Source organism: Oncorhynchus nerka, linkage group LG5, assembly GCF_034236695.1.
Source record: "Oncorhynchus nerka isolate Pitt River linkage group LG5, Oner_Uvic_2.0, whole genome shotgun sequence".
Lineage (NCBI taxonomy): Eukaryota > Metazoa > Chordata > Actinopteri > Salmoniformes > Salmonidae > Oncorhynchus > Oncorhynchus nerka.
In genome coordinates this window covers 33,457,539-33,475,621 of record NC_088400.1, presented here as the reverse complement: position 1 = coordinate 33,475,621, position 18,083 = coordinate 33,457,539, and the positions used below count along the sequence as shown (strand labels likewise).

Here is an 18,083-nt window from a genome sequence, read left to right as displayed (position 1 = left end):
CAAATTCATATCATATCGTACGTTTAGCAAATTTGTAACATATTGTACATTTTGCAAATTCATAAGACATAATGTGAATTGTAATTCCTAACATATCATATGAAATGGGTGATGGACATCCACAAATTAATACATACAACACTTAATATATCATACAAAATGGAGTGTCCCGGATTTACATACAGAATAATATGAAATGCTCTGAGACCAGGTTGGTGAATAGGTTCAGCTTCTGTAGGCTATGTATGAGAGAGGTGAATAGGACAGCTTCTATAGGCTATGTATGAGAGAGGTGAATAGGACAGCTTCTGTAGGCTATGTATGAGAGAGGTGAATAGGACAGCTTCTGTAGGCTATGTATGAGAGAGGTGAATAGGACAGCTTCTGTAGGCTATGTATGAGAGAGGTGAATAGGACAGCTTCTGTAGGCTATGTATGAGAGAGGTGAATAGGACAGCTTCTGTAGGCTATGTATGAGAGAGGTGAATAGGACAGCTTCTGTAGGAGAGGTGGACAGCTTCTGTATGTATGAGAGAGGTGAATAGGACAGCTTCTGTAGGCTATGTATGAGAGAGGTGAATAGGACAGCTTCTGTAGGCTATGTATGAGAGAAGTGAATAGGACAGCTTCTGTAGGCTATGTATGAGAGAGGTGAATAAGGACACCATCCCATCAGCCTGAAAGACTTCCTGCAGTGTTTGACTCCATAAGAGAGATTAGGAGTGTGTGCCATGCAGGGGACGTGACGCTGCCCACGCCTGGCCTGGATTTACTCCCACAATCCATCACTCTGAGCAGCTCCAGCAGAGAGCCCAGGCTGGGACCGAGGGGTGAGAGGGGGAGGAAAGGAGAAGGGACAGCAGGGGAAGAAGGCGGGAGAGAGATAGAGAGGAGAGAAAAAAGTGGGGGGTAGAAATGGAGAGGGAGGAGAAGGGATGAGAGGATTGGTTTGAGCAGAGGAGAGGAAGAGGTTAGGATAAAGAGATTTGTAAACATCATCATAATCCATAGTTTTAATTGTTTTAATGGTCACTAATTGTCATAAAATGTGTTTTTGCTTAGTCCCTCAGCTGCTGTTTAAAGCACTTTAAAAATGCTTTGATAAGAAACAACTATTTTGGTTCCTTATGAATTCAGAGATAAAGCCAGAGAAGAGAGGAATAGTGTAGTTTTAGAATGCATCGGTGTTCTAGTTGTGAGCTTTGTGTGGTGGAGGTGGTGGATGTGGTGGTGGATGGTGGATATGGTGGAAGTGGAGATTTTGATGGAGGTGGTGATGATGGAGGGGTGAAGGAGGTGGTGAAGGAGGTGGAGGTGGTGGAAGTGATGAAGGTGATGGTGCTGGTGGAGGTGGAGGCAGGTTAGATCTGTTGTCTTGTTCCTGTTCTTTGAAGCCATGTAACAATGCCTCCCTCTGGCAACATCAATTACTACCTGCTAGATGAGACTGTACTGGCTGATCAAAACTGACTTACGGAACTCTTGCCCTGTACCAAGGTATGGGGCTCTGCCCCATGGGGTGCTTCATAGTCCTTAAAACCTAGTCCCGTTCTTCTGTACATGTACAGTACAAGTCAAAAGTTTGGTCATCTACTCATTCAAGGGGTTTTCTTTCTTTTTACTATTTTCGACATTGCAGAATAATAGTGAAAACATCAGAACTATGAAATAACACTTATGGAATCATTTAGTATATTTGAGATTCTTCAAAGTAGCCACCCTTTGCCTTGAAGACAGCTTTGCACACTCTTGGCATTCTCTCAACTAGCTTCATGAGGAATGCTTTTCCAACAGTCTTGAAGGAGTTTCCACATATGCAGAGCACTTTTTGGCTGCTTTTCCTTCCTCTGCGGTCCAACTCATCCCAAACCATCTCAATTTGGTTGAGGTCGGGTGATTGTGGAGGCCAGGTCATCTGATGGAGCACTCCATCACTCTCCTTCTTTGTCTAATAGCCCTTACACAGCCTGTATGTGTGTTGGGTCATGCCTTGTTGAAAAACCAATGATAGTCCCAGTAAGCACAAACCAGATGGGAGAGTGCCTATCGAAAGTATTTGTCCTGTTTTGTTGCCTTATAACCTGGAATTAAAATAGATTTAAGGGGGTTTGTATAATTTGATTTACACAACATGCCTACTGCTTTGAAGATGCTAAATATTTTTTTAAATAGTGAAACAAACAAGAAATAAGACCAAAAAAAACAGCCCCCAAAAGTCAATACTTTGTAGAGCCACCGTTTGCAGCAATTACAGCAGCGAGTCTCTTGGGGTATGTCTCTATAAGCTTGGCACATCTAGCTGCTGTGATTTTTGCCCATTCTTCAAGACAAAACTGCTCCAGCTCCGACAAGTTGGATGGGTTCCGCTGGTATACAACAATCTTTAAGTCATACCACAGATTCTCAATTGGATTGAGGTCTGGGCTTTGACTAGGCCATTCCAAGACATTTAAATGTTTCCCCTTATACCACTCAAGTGTTGCTTTAGAAGGATGCTTAGGGTCATTGTCCTGCTGGAAGGTGAACCTCCGTCCCAGTCTCAAATCTCTGGAAGATTCAAACAGGTTTCCCTCAAGAACATCGCTTTACTTAACGACAATCTTTATTCCTTCAATTCTGACCAGTTTCCCAGTCCCCGCCGATGAAAAATATCCCCACAGCATGATGCTGCATCCTCCATGGATGTTGTTCTTGGGGTGATGAGAGGTGTTGGGTTTGTGCCAGACATTGCGTTTTCCTTGATGGCTAAAAATCTTGATGGCTAAGTCTTATCTGACCAGAGTACCTTCCTCCATATGTTTGGTGAACACCAAAAGTGTTTGCTTATTTTTTAATGGCGAATGTGACTGTTTTTTTCTGGCCACTCTTCTGTAAAGCCCAGCTCTGTGGAGTGTACAGCTTAAAGTGGTCCTATGGACAGATACTCCAATCTCAACTGTGGAGCTTTGCAGCTCCTTCAAGGTTATTTTTGGTCTATTTGTTGCCTCTGATTAATTCCCTCCTTGCCTGGTCTGTGAGTTTTGGTCGGCGGCCTTCTCTTGACAGGTTTGTTGTGGTGCCATATTCTTTCCATTTTTTATAAGGAATTTAATGGTGCTCCGTGAGATGTTCAAAGTTTCAGATATTTTTTTATAACCCAACCCTGATCTGTACCTCTCCACAACTTTGTCCCTGACCTGTTTGGAGAGCTCCTTGGTCTTCATGGTGCTGCTTGCTTGGTGGTGCCCCTTGCTTAGTTGTATTGCAGACTGTGTTGCCTTTCAGAACAGGTGTATATATATACTACGATCGTGTGACAGATCATGTGACACTTAGATTGCACACAGATGGACATTATTTGACTAATTATGTGACTTCTGAAGGTAGTTGGTTGCACCAGATCTTATTTAGGGGCTTCATAGTAAAGGGGGTGACTTCTGAAGGTAGTTGGTTGCACCAGATCTTATTTAGGGGCTTCATAGTAAAGGGGGTGACTTCTGAAGGTAGTTGGTTGCACCAGATCTTATTTCGGGGCTTCATAGTAAAGGGGGTGACTTCTGAAGGTAGTTGGTTGCACCAGATCTTATTTAGGGGCTTCATAGTAAAGGGGGTGACTTCTGAAGGTAGTTGGTTGCACCAGATCTTATTTAGGGGCTTCATAGTAAAGGGGGTGACTTCTGAAGGTAGTTGGTTGCACCAGATCTTATTTAGGGGCTTCATAGTAAAGGGGTGACTTCTGAAGGTAGTTGGTTGCACCAGATCTTATTTCGGGGCTTCATAGTAAAGGGGTGACTTCTGAAGGTAGTTGGTTGCACCAGATCTTATTTAGGGGCTTCATAGTAAAGGGGGTGACTTCTGAAGGTAGTTGGTTGCACCAGATCTTATTTAGGGGCTTCATAGTAAAGGGGGTGACTTCTGAAGGTAGTTGGTTGCACCAGATCTTATTTCGGGGCTTCATAGTAAAGGGGGTGACTTCTGAAGGTAGTTGGTTGCACCAGATCTTATTTAGGGGCTTCATAGTAAAGGGGGTGACTTCTGAAGGTAGTTGGTTGCACCAGATCTTATTTAGGAGCTTCATAGTAAAGGGGGTGACTTCTGAAGGTAGTTGGTTGCACCAGATCTTATTTAGGGGCTTCATAGTAAAGGGGGTGACTTCTGAAGGTAGTTGGTTGCACCAGATCTTATTTAGGGGCTTCATAGTAAAGGGGGTGACTTCTGAAGGTAGTTGGTTGCACCAGATCTTATTTAGGGCTTCATAGTAAAGGGGTGACTTCTGAAGGTAGTTGGTTGCACCAGATCTTATTTAGGGGCTTCATAGTAAAGGGGGTGACTTCTGAAGGTAGTTGGTTGCACCAGATCTTATTTCGGGGCTTCATAGTAAAGGGGGTGAAGACATATACACACACCACTTTCCCTTTTTTCTTTTTTTTCCTTTCACAAGTCATGTTTTTCTTTTCACTTCACCAATTTGGACTATTTTGTGTATGTAAATTACATGTTGTAATGCAACAAAATAGGAAAGACCCCAAAGGGGTGAATACTTGGCAAGGCTCTGTGTGGCTCTGTGTGGCTCTGTGTGGCTCTGTGTGGCTCTGTGTGGCTCGGTGTGGCGTATCGCTGCAGAATGCTGTATTAGCCATGCTGGTTAAGTGTGCCTTGAATTCTAAATACATCACAGACGGTGTCACCAGCAAAGCACCACCACACCATCACACCACCTCCTCCATGCTTCATGGTGGGAACCACACATGCGGAGATGATCCGTTCACCTACTCTGCGTTTCACAAAGATTACAGAGGTTGGAACCAAGAATCTCAAATTTGGACTCATCAGACCAAAGGACATATTTCCACCAGTCTAATGTCCATTGCTCGTGTTTCTTGGCCCAAGAAAGTCTCTTCTTATTGGTGTCCTTTAGTAAAGTTTTCTTTGCAGCAATTTGACCATGAAGGCCTGATTCACGTAGTCTCTGAACAGTTGATGTTGAGATGTGTCTGTTACTTGAACTCTATGAAGCATTTATTTGGGCTGCAATCTGAGGTGCAGTTAACTCTAATGAACTTGTCCTCTGCAGCAGAGGTAATTCTGGGTCTTCATTTCCTGTGCGGGTCCTCATGAGAGCCAGTTTCATCACAGCACTAGATGGTTTTTGCGACTGCACTGAAATGTTCCAGATTGACTGACCTTCATGTCTCTTTGCTTATTTGAGCTGTTCTTGCCATAATATGGACTTGGTATTTTACCAAATAGGGCTATCTTCTGTATACCACCCCTACCTCGTCACAATACAACTAATTGGCTCGAACGCGATAAGATGGAAATAAATTACACAAATGAACTTTTAACAAGGCACACCTGTTAATTCAAATGCATTCCACGTGACTACCTCGTGAAGCTGGTTGAGAGAATGCCAAGAGTGTGCAATGTTGTCATCAAGGCAAAGGGTGGCTACTTCGAAGAATCTCAAATATAAAATAGATTTGGATTGGTTTAACACATTTTTGGTTACTACATGATTCTATATCTGTTATTTCATAGTTTTGATGTCTTCACCACTTTTCTACAATGTAGAAAATATTCAAAATAAAGAAAACCCCTTGAATGAGTAGGTTTGTCCAAACGTTTGACTGGTGCTGTATATATCCAAGGTATTTTGGCTGCCTTTAGCACATCTGTCAAGGCAAAAAGTTACGTTGATGGGAATTTGAGTTGAAAGTACTTTGACCATCCAGGCTGTATCACATCTGGCCGTGATTGGGAGTCCAATATGGCGGCGCACAATTGGCCCAGCGTCGTCCAGGTTTGGCCGGTGTTGTCCGTCATTGTAAATAAGAATTTGTTCTTAACTGACTTGCCTTGTTAAATAAAGGTTAAAATTGTTTCGTTTTTTATTAGACTATACCAGGGCAGGACATGCCCTCCTAACTGTCCAATAGAGGCTTGGTTGGGGAGGACAGGGAATGGTGAGATGGGCTTCCATACCCTGGGTGTTATGAGGCCAGCACTCCCTCTTCCAGACACAGTTCATTCTACTTGGGTGAATACAGTTTTGTTAAACTCCACTTTGGAAGGAAGTCAAAAAAAGAGAGATAAATAAATGGAGAAACGTGAAGGAAGTGTAGAAACTAGGTCATAGCTGTGAGGAACGAGGGAAAGTGTTGTGGGGAGTTTTTTTCTGTGTGTGTGTGTGTGTGTGTGTGTGTGTGTGTGTGTGTGTGTGTGTGTGTGTGTGTGTGTGTGTGTGTGTGTGTGTGTGTGTGTGTGTGTGTGTGTGTGTGTGTGTGTGTGTGTGTGTGTGCATCTCGTTTTATGTGTGTTAGGCGACTGAGAAGACATAACGGGGTAGTAGTTAGAACAATCCTATCTGGATCCTTGGGTCTTCAAGTTGGTGTGGGAGCTTTGTTACAAGCACCCTGGGTTGTCAACACACACACACAAACACACACACTTTGAATAACGCAGAGTCACAGTGAGTTTGACCGACCAGGCACCTCTGCCATCCCCATCTCCTTTAATGAGAAGCTATTTATGTGTGCACTCTCGCCCCTTTAATTGTATTATTTATGTGTACAGGGGAGTGCTCTCTCTCCTTGGGTAGACTGATGGGGTCGGGAGGGGAGAGCTGAGAGCTGAGCCAAGAGTCACTCTGCTCTGCTGCAGTGAGTCATGACATGTGTCTAGAGATGGAGGCAGCATAGAGAGGCTGTGTCACACCTGTCTGTCTCAAAGCACTGAGTACAGCCTTGTTTAACTAACTGGAGACCACTTACAATACTGAGTGTTGGAGAGGGTTTAGTTCACTGTTGTTGAAGCTACTGACTGACACATCTTGCACACACACATGCAAACACACACCCGGCTGGCCATCCATGAACATTTGAAAATCTTGAAGAACGATCTGGCCTTAATGGCCATGTACTCTTATAATCTCCAGAAGAGGACTGGCCACCCCTCAGAGCCTGGTTCCTCTCCATGTTTCTTCCTAGGTTCCTGCCTTTCTAGGGAGTTTTTCCTTGCTACCGTGCTTCTACCTCTGCATTGCTTGCTGTTTGGGGTTTTAGGCTGGGTTTCTGTATAAGCACTTTGTGACATCTGCTGATGTAAAACGGTTTTTATAAATACATTTTATTTGATTTTGACACAAGCACGCACACACTTTCCTTTCAAATGCCATGTCTTTATTCCCTGACCTTTCCCTGCTTCTCCCGGCGTGATGGAGCGATTCATGTCTTATCTCATAGCGCCAATCGAGGACGCTAGACGTGGGAAGGACAGGTGTGACCGACGCTTTGATTCTGTATAGCCGCTTACCAGTGGAAGCATTTGAAAGCTTGCATTCTGAGTCGCCACCCCTTTCTTTTGAGGGGTGTTATGGCTGTTTATGTGGATTAGTGACCGATTAGTGACATCACAATGGGAGTCAGGGTGATCAGAGTACTCCTGTGGTTTTTCGATGCAGCACAGTGTGGACTGTGTCATGATGCATCACCACAGGATGCAGTCTGATATGGCAGAGGTTTCTCATGCTTTTCTGTGAAGTGTCCATTGCCATGACAACTGATCTTACTTTGTTCCTTTATGCACCATAGATGAGATTGATGATTCTATCTCAACATCAATAACCCCCCATCTTTCTCTCTCTCCCTAGATGCTGAGGGTGGAGAGACATCCCCGCCCATGGGAGCCGGAGTGGATAGTAACAGCTGGCACTTCCGTTACGGTGCAGGCGGTCCCGGTGGGCCCCCCCAGCACCTGAAGCCTGGCGAGGTCCCCCCCGAAGCCTTTATCATCCCCGGATCCCCCGCAATCATCTCAATCCGCCAGCAGGGAGGAGAGGACGACAAGAGCGACTTCATCACTTTTGGAAAGAAGGAGGAGGCCAAGAAGAAGAAGAAGAAGAAGAAGGAGAAGAAGGATAAGAAGGATAAGGGGAAGGATGATGACGAGTAGCGGAGGAGGAGGACGAGGAAGAGAAGGAAAGGGAGCTGTTAAAACAGAGGTACCAACCAAAGTCCACCTGGTAACAAAAATACAAGTATTTGAGACAACAGGTGAAAAGAGAGATCCCCAGTTCAACTTCATCATCTCTGGCTCAGTAACACAGACAGGCAGACAAAGTCACACTGCCGTCCTCTGCTCAATACCCACCCCTGGAACAAAGATAATAGCCCAGGTCTTTCTAACTCTCTCTGATAATAATCTGGCCTTACCAAGATTACTGTAGTTTAACGTCTCCTCCAAATCCCTGTCTTGGGTAATTGCTTAATAATCATGCCTTGATGAGACAAAAATGTATTGATGCATTTTCCTCCATGCCCCCTGGTGCCTGCCTATACACCCTGAGCCAAATAATACTCTTCTCAGCAAGGGGACAAGAGCTACTGTCTCCCCTTGCCCTCTGCTTTTCACCTTCTCTCCCACGGATACGTTGGCACCTCGGTCTTACCCTTTCCCACCATGTTGTAGAATCTCTTTTCTTTGAAAGGAAAAGAAAATCTGAGGATGAGAAGAAAACAGCTCTGTGCCAGCCTCGGAAAAAGAACAAAAAAAGCAAATGTCAAGAAGAAGAAAAGAAAGTAACTCGAAGACACAGACAGCGCTAGATGTTTAGAGCTGGACACTCACACTTGTAAATAGCACAGGAGAGAGTTCGCTAAAGCTGAGGCTAAAGGCTAACATGACACTGCTGCTGCAGCTTCCTATCGCGTTCTCTATCTGTCAGTGTTCCCTGAGCCGGCAAGGAAAACATGGCTGTCAATGATACACACATACACGTTGACACACACACACACACACACTCACAAACATGGACACTGAGAACACCTGAGACCTGGAGAGAGGTACAAAATCTAGGAGCTGCCAACAAACCACAGCGAACAAATAACAATATGTTTAATACAAAACGCAAGCTTTTCCCCCAGCAGTACAGTCTCCTTAGCAGTACAGTCTCCTTAGCAGTACAGTCTCCTTAGCAGTACAGTCTCCTTAGCAGTACAGTCTCCTTAGCAGTACAGTCTCCTTAGCAGTACAGTCTCCTTAGCAGTACAGTCTCCTTAGCAGTACAGTCTCCTTAGCAGTACAGTCTCCTTAGCAGTACAGTCTCCTTAGCAGTACAGTCTCCTTAGCAGTACAGTCTCCTTAGCAGTACAGTCTCCTTAGCAGTACAGTCTCCTTAGCAGTACACACGTGTACTGTAGATCTAGCGTCTCAGTATCGACACAGCTGCATCCCCTGCAATAACTCCTGGTTGGTCTGCTCAATACTCTATTCTGGGACAATGAGATCTCTCTCTCTCTCTCTCTCTCAAAGCAGCCAACAGCTTAATGAAATCCCTCTCAGACAACAGCTCAATGAGATCCCTCTCTCTCAAAACAGCCAACAGCTCAATGAGATCCCTCTCTCTCAAAACAGCCAACAGCTCAAGGAGATCCCTCTCTGTCAAAGCAGCCAACAGCTCAATGAGATCCCTCTCTCTCAAAAGGAGCCAACAGCTCAATGCGAAGACAGAGAAAGAGGGAATGAGAGAAAGGAGGAACACTTCAGATTATCTTGAGAACGAAAGAGACGAGTCCAGCTGAGTTGGCCTGTGATCCAGCTTGTTGATCAGGGCTCAGTTGGAACCTTGTAGAATAGCAGGAGTGTCTCTAGCTAAAGATGATCTCTCCCCTGCCACTCAGCAAAAGCCTGATGCTTTCTGCTCTGAATGTTTGGTAGCAACCATCCTTTACCTGATACCCAACCTGATCTCTATCCTCCCCACTCCCCTGAGCTTTCCACCCTCAACCCCACACCACCCCTCCCTTACCCCAACCACAGACTGCTTCTTCACGTGATGATGATGATGATGACATTTGTGAATCTTTTTCTCTTTTTATTTGTTCTTGGAGAAGAGCCACGATTTCCTTCTCTGTTTTGTTAGCTTTAACTGATCTGCAGTGCTTCTTCTTGTCCCCCCCTGCCCTTCATCTCTCTCTTTTTCTGGCCATAGACCCCCCCTCTAACCCCCTGTTCATTCAGGGTGAACTGGGAAGGCCTACTCTGAACCTTGTGGTGTGCTGGGATCAGTAATATGTGTGAGGCCTGTAGAACCCAGTCGGTGCCGGTGGTCCAGTACTCTGTTAGCCAATGTCAGATGCCTCTAAGTGCAAAACGGTTGAGTGCTTTTAACTTGTGAATACTACGCTGTTCATTCCTGTTTGTGGTCACTGGCGAGAGGGGACGAGGTGGGATGGGGACAGGGATGGAGGTCTGGGGCATGGTGCTGAGGGCTATCCCTGTCCTCCATGTTCCTGGGTAAACATATATGAAAACAGTAGGTCACCCATTGGCGTTTATGTACACGATAAATGTAGATTTAGACTTTTCATACATGGACTTTGCATTAATAAATGCGATGTGTAACCTGATTATTACATTATTAATGACTAAATACGAGCATCTAAGGATTCCTACCCCACAGCTCTATCCCATCAATCCTCTTTCAGGAGGTTTTGTGAAGGGGCGGAGACATGGTTCAGCCCTGCTTCTATTGGTTCCTCCTTCCCTTGCCTGTAAGTTGTTGCCACACCCCCCCAAGTTCTGCAGCTCAGTATGACTTCACTCCACTAAAGTGGCTGCTGCATGTAAGTCCCAAAGGAAACATAGTATATAGAGAAATATATATATATAGAAATAGATGGTTATGGTTTTATTATTTTGTATTATCATTTTACTTCATGACTCGCAAAGGAGATATTTGTGTGTACCGTCTCTACCATGCATCTTGTGCATATAACATCCTACACAATCCACAGTGGTGTTATACGTTAACTTAACCTCTTAGATATTTGTAAATGCTATAGTGTGATGGCCTTGAATGCAGCTCTGTTCATTTTGTTTTACCAAAATATAATTTTCGTTTTTGAGAACAAGCAAAGAAAAGGAACAACAAAAAAAATATTAAAAAATATAATAATAATACGTTTTGTGTCCAGCTTTGACATGATGCTCTACCTAACACTAATATTGTAATTGAAATATGTATGATCCTGTGATGAGCTATATTTTCCCTTCCACCCCCTTTCAACAGATAAAATGTTAAAAAAATGACAGAAAAAAAAAAGTCCAATGTAAAAATGGTATATGTAGTGTATGCTTGTGTTTAGTGAGCGTTCACGCTGTCATTCTTTATTCAGAGTACGGTGGTGAACAATGGTGGTGCTGTCCTGGTCTGCTGGGCAGTACTGATCTGTTGTAAAACCTTTTTTTGTACACCTGCTCATCTACTATGACTGTAAAATTGTGAAATTGCATTTCTTTCCGTTTTTTTATTTGCCCTAAATGGATACAGTGGTAATGTGTTTTGTTTATAAATCACTCAATAAAGTTTTCTTTCATAAAAATGAGACTGATGTTGTCGCCTGTTTGGAAACAGGCATTCGTCCATGCACAGCACATCAGTATATTTGCCTCACGGTGGGACATTGTTGCTAGGGAGAGGGAGAGAGGGAGAGAGGAGAGAGAGAGAGAGAGAGAACAGACATTGATCTGCATTGGTCGGAGGAGGAGGGTAGGCATATATACTTCACTCTCAGTCTCTCCCACACGTCCACTCCTGTCTGTGTTGTGGTGCCCAGTCAGAAAGGCTCAGCCCTGCTGAACGGCCAGACTCCCGTTGATCTCTCCTGAAGAACACCAGCTTTTACATCAAACCTTCATTCAACTACTCTGAAATGAATTGTTTATTGACTATGCAATAGTCAAATCATTTGACCATAGAGCTCAGTGGATACAGTGAAGCCTCATAATGCATTAGGAGGTCACAACGACGGTCCACCAAGAAGACAGCAATGGTTGGTAAATGGTATGTAGAGTACAATGGACAAGTATAAGTGAAATCACAAGCATAACATTGGAACAATACTGCTAAGTAATACCATACTGATATACATCTTTATCAAGTCGCTAGATGAGCCCTGCGTATGTATTATAATGATCCAGTAACTTGTAAATGAATCTCCACCCAGCACAGCCAGAAGAGGACTGGCCTCCCCTCAGAGCCTGGTTCTTTTCTAGGTTTCTTCCTAGGTTCCTGCCTTTTCTAGGGAGTTTTTCCAAGCCACCGTGCTTCTTCTTCTGCATTGCTTGCTCTTTGGGGTATTAGGCTGGCTTTCTGTATAAGCGCTTTGTGACATCTGCTAATTTAAAAAGGGCTTTATAAATATGATTGATTTGATGTACAAATGATGGTGTCTGACTGCATATTCTCATGAACTCTACTGATCTCCAAAGGGCTCATTTAGAAATCTAGGAATATTCCAATTAGACTGTTAACCATTGACTGTGTTCTCTGATTTTCACGTTGCTCATTATGGGGTTTAGATTCTGGAGTACCTAAGTGTTTCTCCAGCACATTGCTTCTGTAGCTCAGTGATTAATGGCTGTTTATCAAGCACGAAGCTTTGAAAGATCAGGGAGCTCTTGTCTCTTTTCAATTGTCTATTCTCTGCTGCCTGTCATCTGGGTCTTTGAGCTGCAGATGATGTTTGTTGCTTATCATCTTTCACCCTCCTCTCTATCTCTCTCTTCCTCTCCTCTCTTTCATCCTGCATCTTGGAGAGGGTAGGGAGAAACGGTGAAGAGAGTTCAAGGGTTAATGTCTGCCAAAACAACCCTCTCTCTTCCTCGCCCGCTGTGGGAGCCAGACAAGGAAGTTTCTATGGTTACCACCAGTAGGGGACAGTCTCCATGGCAACAGACTCCTGATTTAAAAAAATATATATATATATTATTTAACCTTTATTTAACTCGGCAAGTCAGTTAAGAACAAATCCTTATTTACAATGACAGCCTACCCCAGCCAAACCTGGACGAATCTGGGCCAATTTGCTGGTGCCCTATGGGACTCCCAATCACGGCTGGATGTGATGCAGCCTGGATTTGAACAATGTACTGCAGTAACGCCTCTTGCACTGAGATGCAGTGTCTTAGACCACTGCAACCCTCGGGAGCCTGATAAACTCCTTGTGCAGAGGTGGAGGGTGGAAACAGTTTTGAACCAGGAAAGCAGGATGGGTTGGGTCCCTTATGTCTGACAGACACAACTTCAAAGGTTCAAAGGACTGTCAGAGTTCTAACACACACACACCTTTCTTTGTCCTGGTGTCATTGTCAATGAGTCCTCCACCGATCAAAGCTATAGTACACTGTCAGGACAAACTGCTGTCTGAATCCCCACTACAACATATGTTCCAGACACACCGCCAAAGAAACATACACTCACAGACTTCCTGGTCTGCATGCGTGGGAACAACATCTCCCCAGAGCATTCACAAGGGGGTCCTGGCCGTTCCTAATTTCTGCATTTTGTCTCATTTCAACTTCCTCAGTAAAACAAACAAACATACAAGCGAAGGGGGAAAAAGCATTGCCAGCAGCATTTGGTCTGTAGAGTATTGCGTCACTCCAGTTAATGAATATAGATATGCATTGTGGCAGAATTAACAGACCTCCAGCACTACTAGCAATAGGCTGCTGCACTAACAGGGGTCTCTGGTCTCTCTTCTACCAACCATGATCTACTCATATGTCATCCACAGAGATAAATAAGAGCCCATTTAGTCCCACACAACAACAATGAATAGTAGGACTGTTTTTTTTTGAGAATTAATATAAAAAGGCCCTGAACGACTCCAACCCTTTAGCTAACTGCAAAAGAAAAAGAAGAACGAAATTAACCCTGAAAATGGAGAGAGGGATTGTGGAGAAGGGGATGAAGGAGATGAAGGATTGCAGCCTAACCTGAAGTCAAGAGGACTGCTGACCTGAAGCCCTGGAGGACTGAAGTGCAAGAAGCAGGTAGAGTAAGGTTCTGTGAAATGTATATATCAATGGTTGAAACATTTCACTATCGTGTCTGTCTCACTAATTCTCCCACATCATTCAAACTAATAATAATATGGTTGCTTTTAATTGATGTTAAGAGACTATTTGGCCATTGGGGTGTGAATGTATATTGTAGGGGGTTTGAGTATTTGGGGTTTGAGGGATTGGGATATAATGTTTGAAGGGGTAAGGGTTTGGGGGTGTCTGTGGTGGGGGTTGTCATGTTGGGGTCAGCCAGCTCTCCAGCCGCAGTGCCTTAGAAAGAACAACATCCTGCTGAGAGGAGCAAACAGCGCCGGTCAGACGCACGACCACAGCCACGCAGACGGGGAGATTAATGTCTGTAATAAATTTACTCGGCAGCAACAGCAGCACCAAACCTCGCCGAGAGAAATACAAAGTGTCTGGAGAGTCTGAGAGAGAGATGATGAAAGATGTGAGGACAGGAGGAGGAAACAGGCAGACAATTAAGTGACTGACATAAACTCACATTTGGTCTGGGGAGACGGAGAGGGAGTGGGAGTGGGCAAGGACAGAGTCAGTGTGTGACTGACATAAACTCACATTTGGTCTGGGGAGAGGGAGAGGGAGAGGGAGAGGGAGAGGGAGAGGGAGAGGGAGAGGGAGAGGGAGAGGGAGAGGGAGAGGGAGACGGAGACGGAGAGGGAGAGGGAGACGGAGAGGGAGACGGAGAGGGAGAGGGAGAGGGAGTGGGCAAGGACAGAGTCAGTGTGTGACTGACATAAACTCACATTTGGTCTGGGGAGAGGGAGAGGGAGTGGGAGAGGGAGAGGGAGTGGGAGAGGGAGAGGGAGAGGGAGAGGGAGAGGGAGACGGAGAGGGAGAGGGAGAGGGAGAGGGAGTGGGAGAGGGAGAAGGAGAGGGAGAGGGGAGGGAGACGGAGAGGGAGAGGGAGAGGGAGAGGGAGAGGGAGAGGGAGAGGGAGTGGGCAAGGACAGAGTCAGTGTGTGACTGACATAAACTCACATTTGGTCTGGGGAGAGGGAGAGGGAGAGGGAGAGGGAGAGGGAGAGGGAGAGGGAGAGGGAGAGGGAGAGGGAGAGGGAGAGGGAGAGGGAGAGGGAGAGGGAGAGGGAGAGGGCAAGGACAGAGTCAGTGTGTGACTGACGGACACTCCAGTATCAGAAAGTGACATAGAGACAAGAACACTTAAACACAATCCGAAGAGAGTGAGTGTGTGTTTGAGCAGCTCTGATGAAGGATGCAATTCACACTATAGATTTGATAAAGATACAGATTTTTCTATGAAGTGTTGCAACCTGGAGTCAGGGGTAGACATAACACAGTAAATGAAAATCTGGGACCCTCCAATTAGAATGATATGTTACGTGTCATATGGTAGGTATTAATTTGTGGATGTCCATCATCCATTTTGTATGATATTTTCCGAATTACAATTTGTTTTTAGTAACGATAGCTTGGTGGCTAATGCTAGCTAGATGGCTAATGTTAACTAGGGTAGGGTTTAGGGTTAGGGGTTAAGGGTTAAGGTTAAGGTTAGGGTTAAGGTTAAGGATATGGTTAGGTTAGGGTTGGCTAACATGCTAAGTAGTTGCAAAGTAGCTAAAAAAGTAGTAAGTAGTTGCAAAGTTGCTAATTAGGTAAAGTTGTCCATCATGAAATTCGACCACGAAACCTTTGGGTTGCTAGATATTAGCGTTATACACTTACCGATCCATCACAATCAATTACCCTACTTTAGTTTTTGCCCCTTAAGTAACCTTCTGTCTTATGTAACCATACTAAACGAAACATATCATACTCATTTGAGTGTCCCGGATTTACATTTACTATATTGCGTCTAATCTATGAGATCAGGCTAAGTGTTGTGTATGTCATTTGCACTTACAGAAGAAGTTTCAATATGATGAATGTCAACCTTTGCAGTATTTCCCTGTTCTAGTATAGTAGAGCTGAGTAGTGCTGCTGGCTCACAGACCTGGCAGCCACACCTGTCTCACAGGAGGTGCCAGACTAACACCATCTCCCCATGTTTCCCACTCTGCACGAAACAGGCTGCAGCATAGCACTGTCCGGCTCTGATGACCAACCAACCCCCACGGTCATGTTCACAGCCATACCACACCTCAAAACCACACCGCAGAGGTTACCTGTTCCTTCTGCTTGGATAGACACCGACACTGTTCAACTCCACTTTGGAAAGAAGTCAAAACAAAGAGAGAATTAAAAGGAGGAATATGTGAAACTACTTCATAGCTGTGAGGATTGAGGCAACGTGGTGTGTGTGTGTGTGTGTGTGTGTGTGTGTGTGTGTGTGTGTGTGTGTGTGTGTGTGTGTGTGTGTGTGTGTGTGTGTGTGTGTGTGTGTGTGTGTGTGTGTGTGTGTGTAGTGTGAGAGAGAAAGAAAGAGGCAGCTAGATGTGAGGTGAATGTGTGTTTTTGTGTGTATGCCCCTGTGAGGTGCGTGTGTGTCCCGCTGCAGGCTATGTGCCAGGGGCATGGTTGTAGCTGGATGGTCATAAGAGCCAGGGCACAGTGAACGGGGCACAGTGAACAGTGGGGCACAGTGAACGGGGCACAGGGGAGGTATTAAAAGAGCTGGTTAGACCAAACAAAATGACTGCTGATGCTATCTTGGCCGCAGTGGCCAGAGAGACTGGTCTAATGAGGAGCCCAGAGACTGCAGGGGTGAAGAGTTAACCACGTTTAATCTGAGTCTCTGTTCTATGTTCTCGGTTCTCTTTTCTCTCTCTCGCTCATATGCACAATAGTCTACTCTATAGAAAACACTAAATGCATTCTCAGTGTTTCTTCATGGACATAAATTATTTGGTTATAGATGTCAATCTGCCTCCTACCAACAAGCGCTTCCTTGCCTTGTACTGAGGGAAATGCCCAGACTACACGCCCTGGTTTTGAGGTGCATTGACCTTGCAGAACATGGCACCGTAGATTATAGTGCTGTTTAAGTAATAGCAAACACGTTTAGCGTGGTGATCCCTTGTCACTATTTTGGAATAATTCTAATGTCAAAAAGGCGCCGACATGCACATACGAACTCCAATATTTCAGAGAAGAGACACGCTCCTATTTCCCGGAATTAATAGTTTATCATCACACACAAACAAACATTTTACAGGTTGATAACGCATCTGAAATATTGTATGCAATTTAAATATGCTTTAGACCAACAACGGGACATGTTGCAGAGCTGTTGTAAAGCACAAATGGTGTGTGAAGACATTGTTAATAGCTTTCGCCGGCATTGAGTCTTGCTTGGGCTCTGAGTGGAAGGCGCTCTCTGCTGGAGAAACACAACACACACAGACAAAGCTGTTACAGTCAAGCAAGGGGACCAGCGTTGTTAAACATGCTTTCGTTTACAGCCGATTATAGGCAGTGCATTTTCAACACAGTATCCTCCTCCTTACCCAAAAATGCATGTTCACACGAGAATATAGTCTGATGGGGCCAAGTTAAGCAAGCCAGTGCATACCCAGGCCAGGCTATTTGGAGAGTGGGTCAATCATGCTAAACTTTAGGGGGAAGGCTGTTACTCAAATTTCAATGATTACCCTCTTAAACGTTGTACCCATGTAGTCTACCCCCGCGACCAATAGAGTTTGATTTGATTGGAAAAATAAGCATATGAAAGCTAAACGTGCAGTTGCGGTTACATTCCGTGATTTCCAAGCAAACAGCAATATGTAAGCAATGATATTTATCGAGCTTTTTATCATTGCAGGTTGTTTCCCACGACCACGGGATCAGTTTCAGGGAGGATGAAGTTCTTCATGGATCCCACAGAGAAAACGTATGGTGCTATGGATTCATCGATACATGTAGAACGTTAGATGGAGGATTGACAGGTGATGGCTATGCTTCAGTGTATGCCCAGCCCTTTGGAATGTGAAATAACAGGGTTGCAATCATCAAGCTTTGTGTGTCTGAAGCGTAGCCTTTACAGAAACGAAATATTAACCTACATCTATTTTGAAGAATACTGCCTCGGCCTCGCAAACCCGAAAACGTAGGCTAACTATGCTGTTTAATATCACTGGAATGAATACCTTGCATTTAAGTACAAAGGCTAATCAGTCGACTTGGCCGGTGACTATTTCATCGCTGTGTGCAGTTCTAAAATGACTCTCTGTATGCCGCTGTGTAGCACCAGGCACGAGCTGCTTCGAATGAATTGCGCACGCGCTGCTCTTTCCCTCCCTCCCGAGCTCTCTATCCCTTCAGTGTACTAATAGTAG

General features: G+C 44.7%; 1 protein-coding gene across 4 annotated transcripts in view; it reads left to right on the top strand.

Moving 5' to 3' along the window:
• LOC115130152 (protocadherin alpha-C2-like) overlaps window positions 1-11,365 on the top strand; it is a 100,745-nt gene extending 89,380 nt beyond the window's left edge. For all 4 annotated transcript variants that reach the window (XM_065018550.1, XM_065018549.1, XM_065018548.1 and 1 more), the window contains exon 4: window positions 7,628-11,365. In XM_065018550.1, the coding sequence (XP_064874622.1) occupies window positions 7,628-7,929 (302 nt within the window). In that variant the 3' untranslated portion in view covers window positions 7,930-11,365. The remainder of the gene's footprint in view (window positions 1-7,627) is intronic.
• Window positions 11,366-18,083: the final 6,718 nt, after the last annotated feature.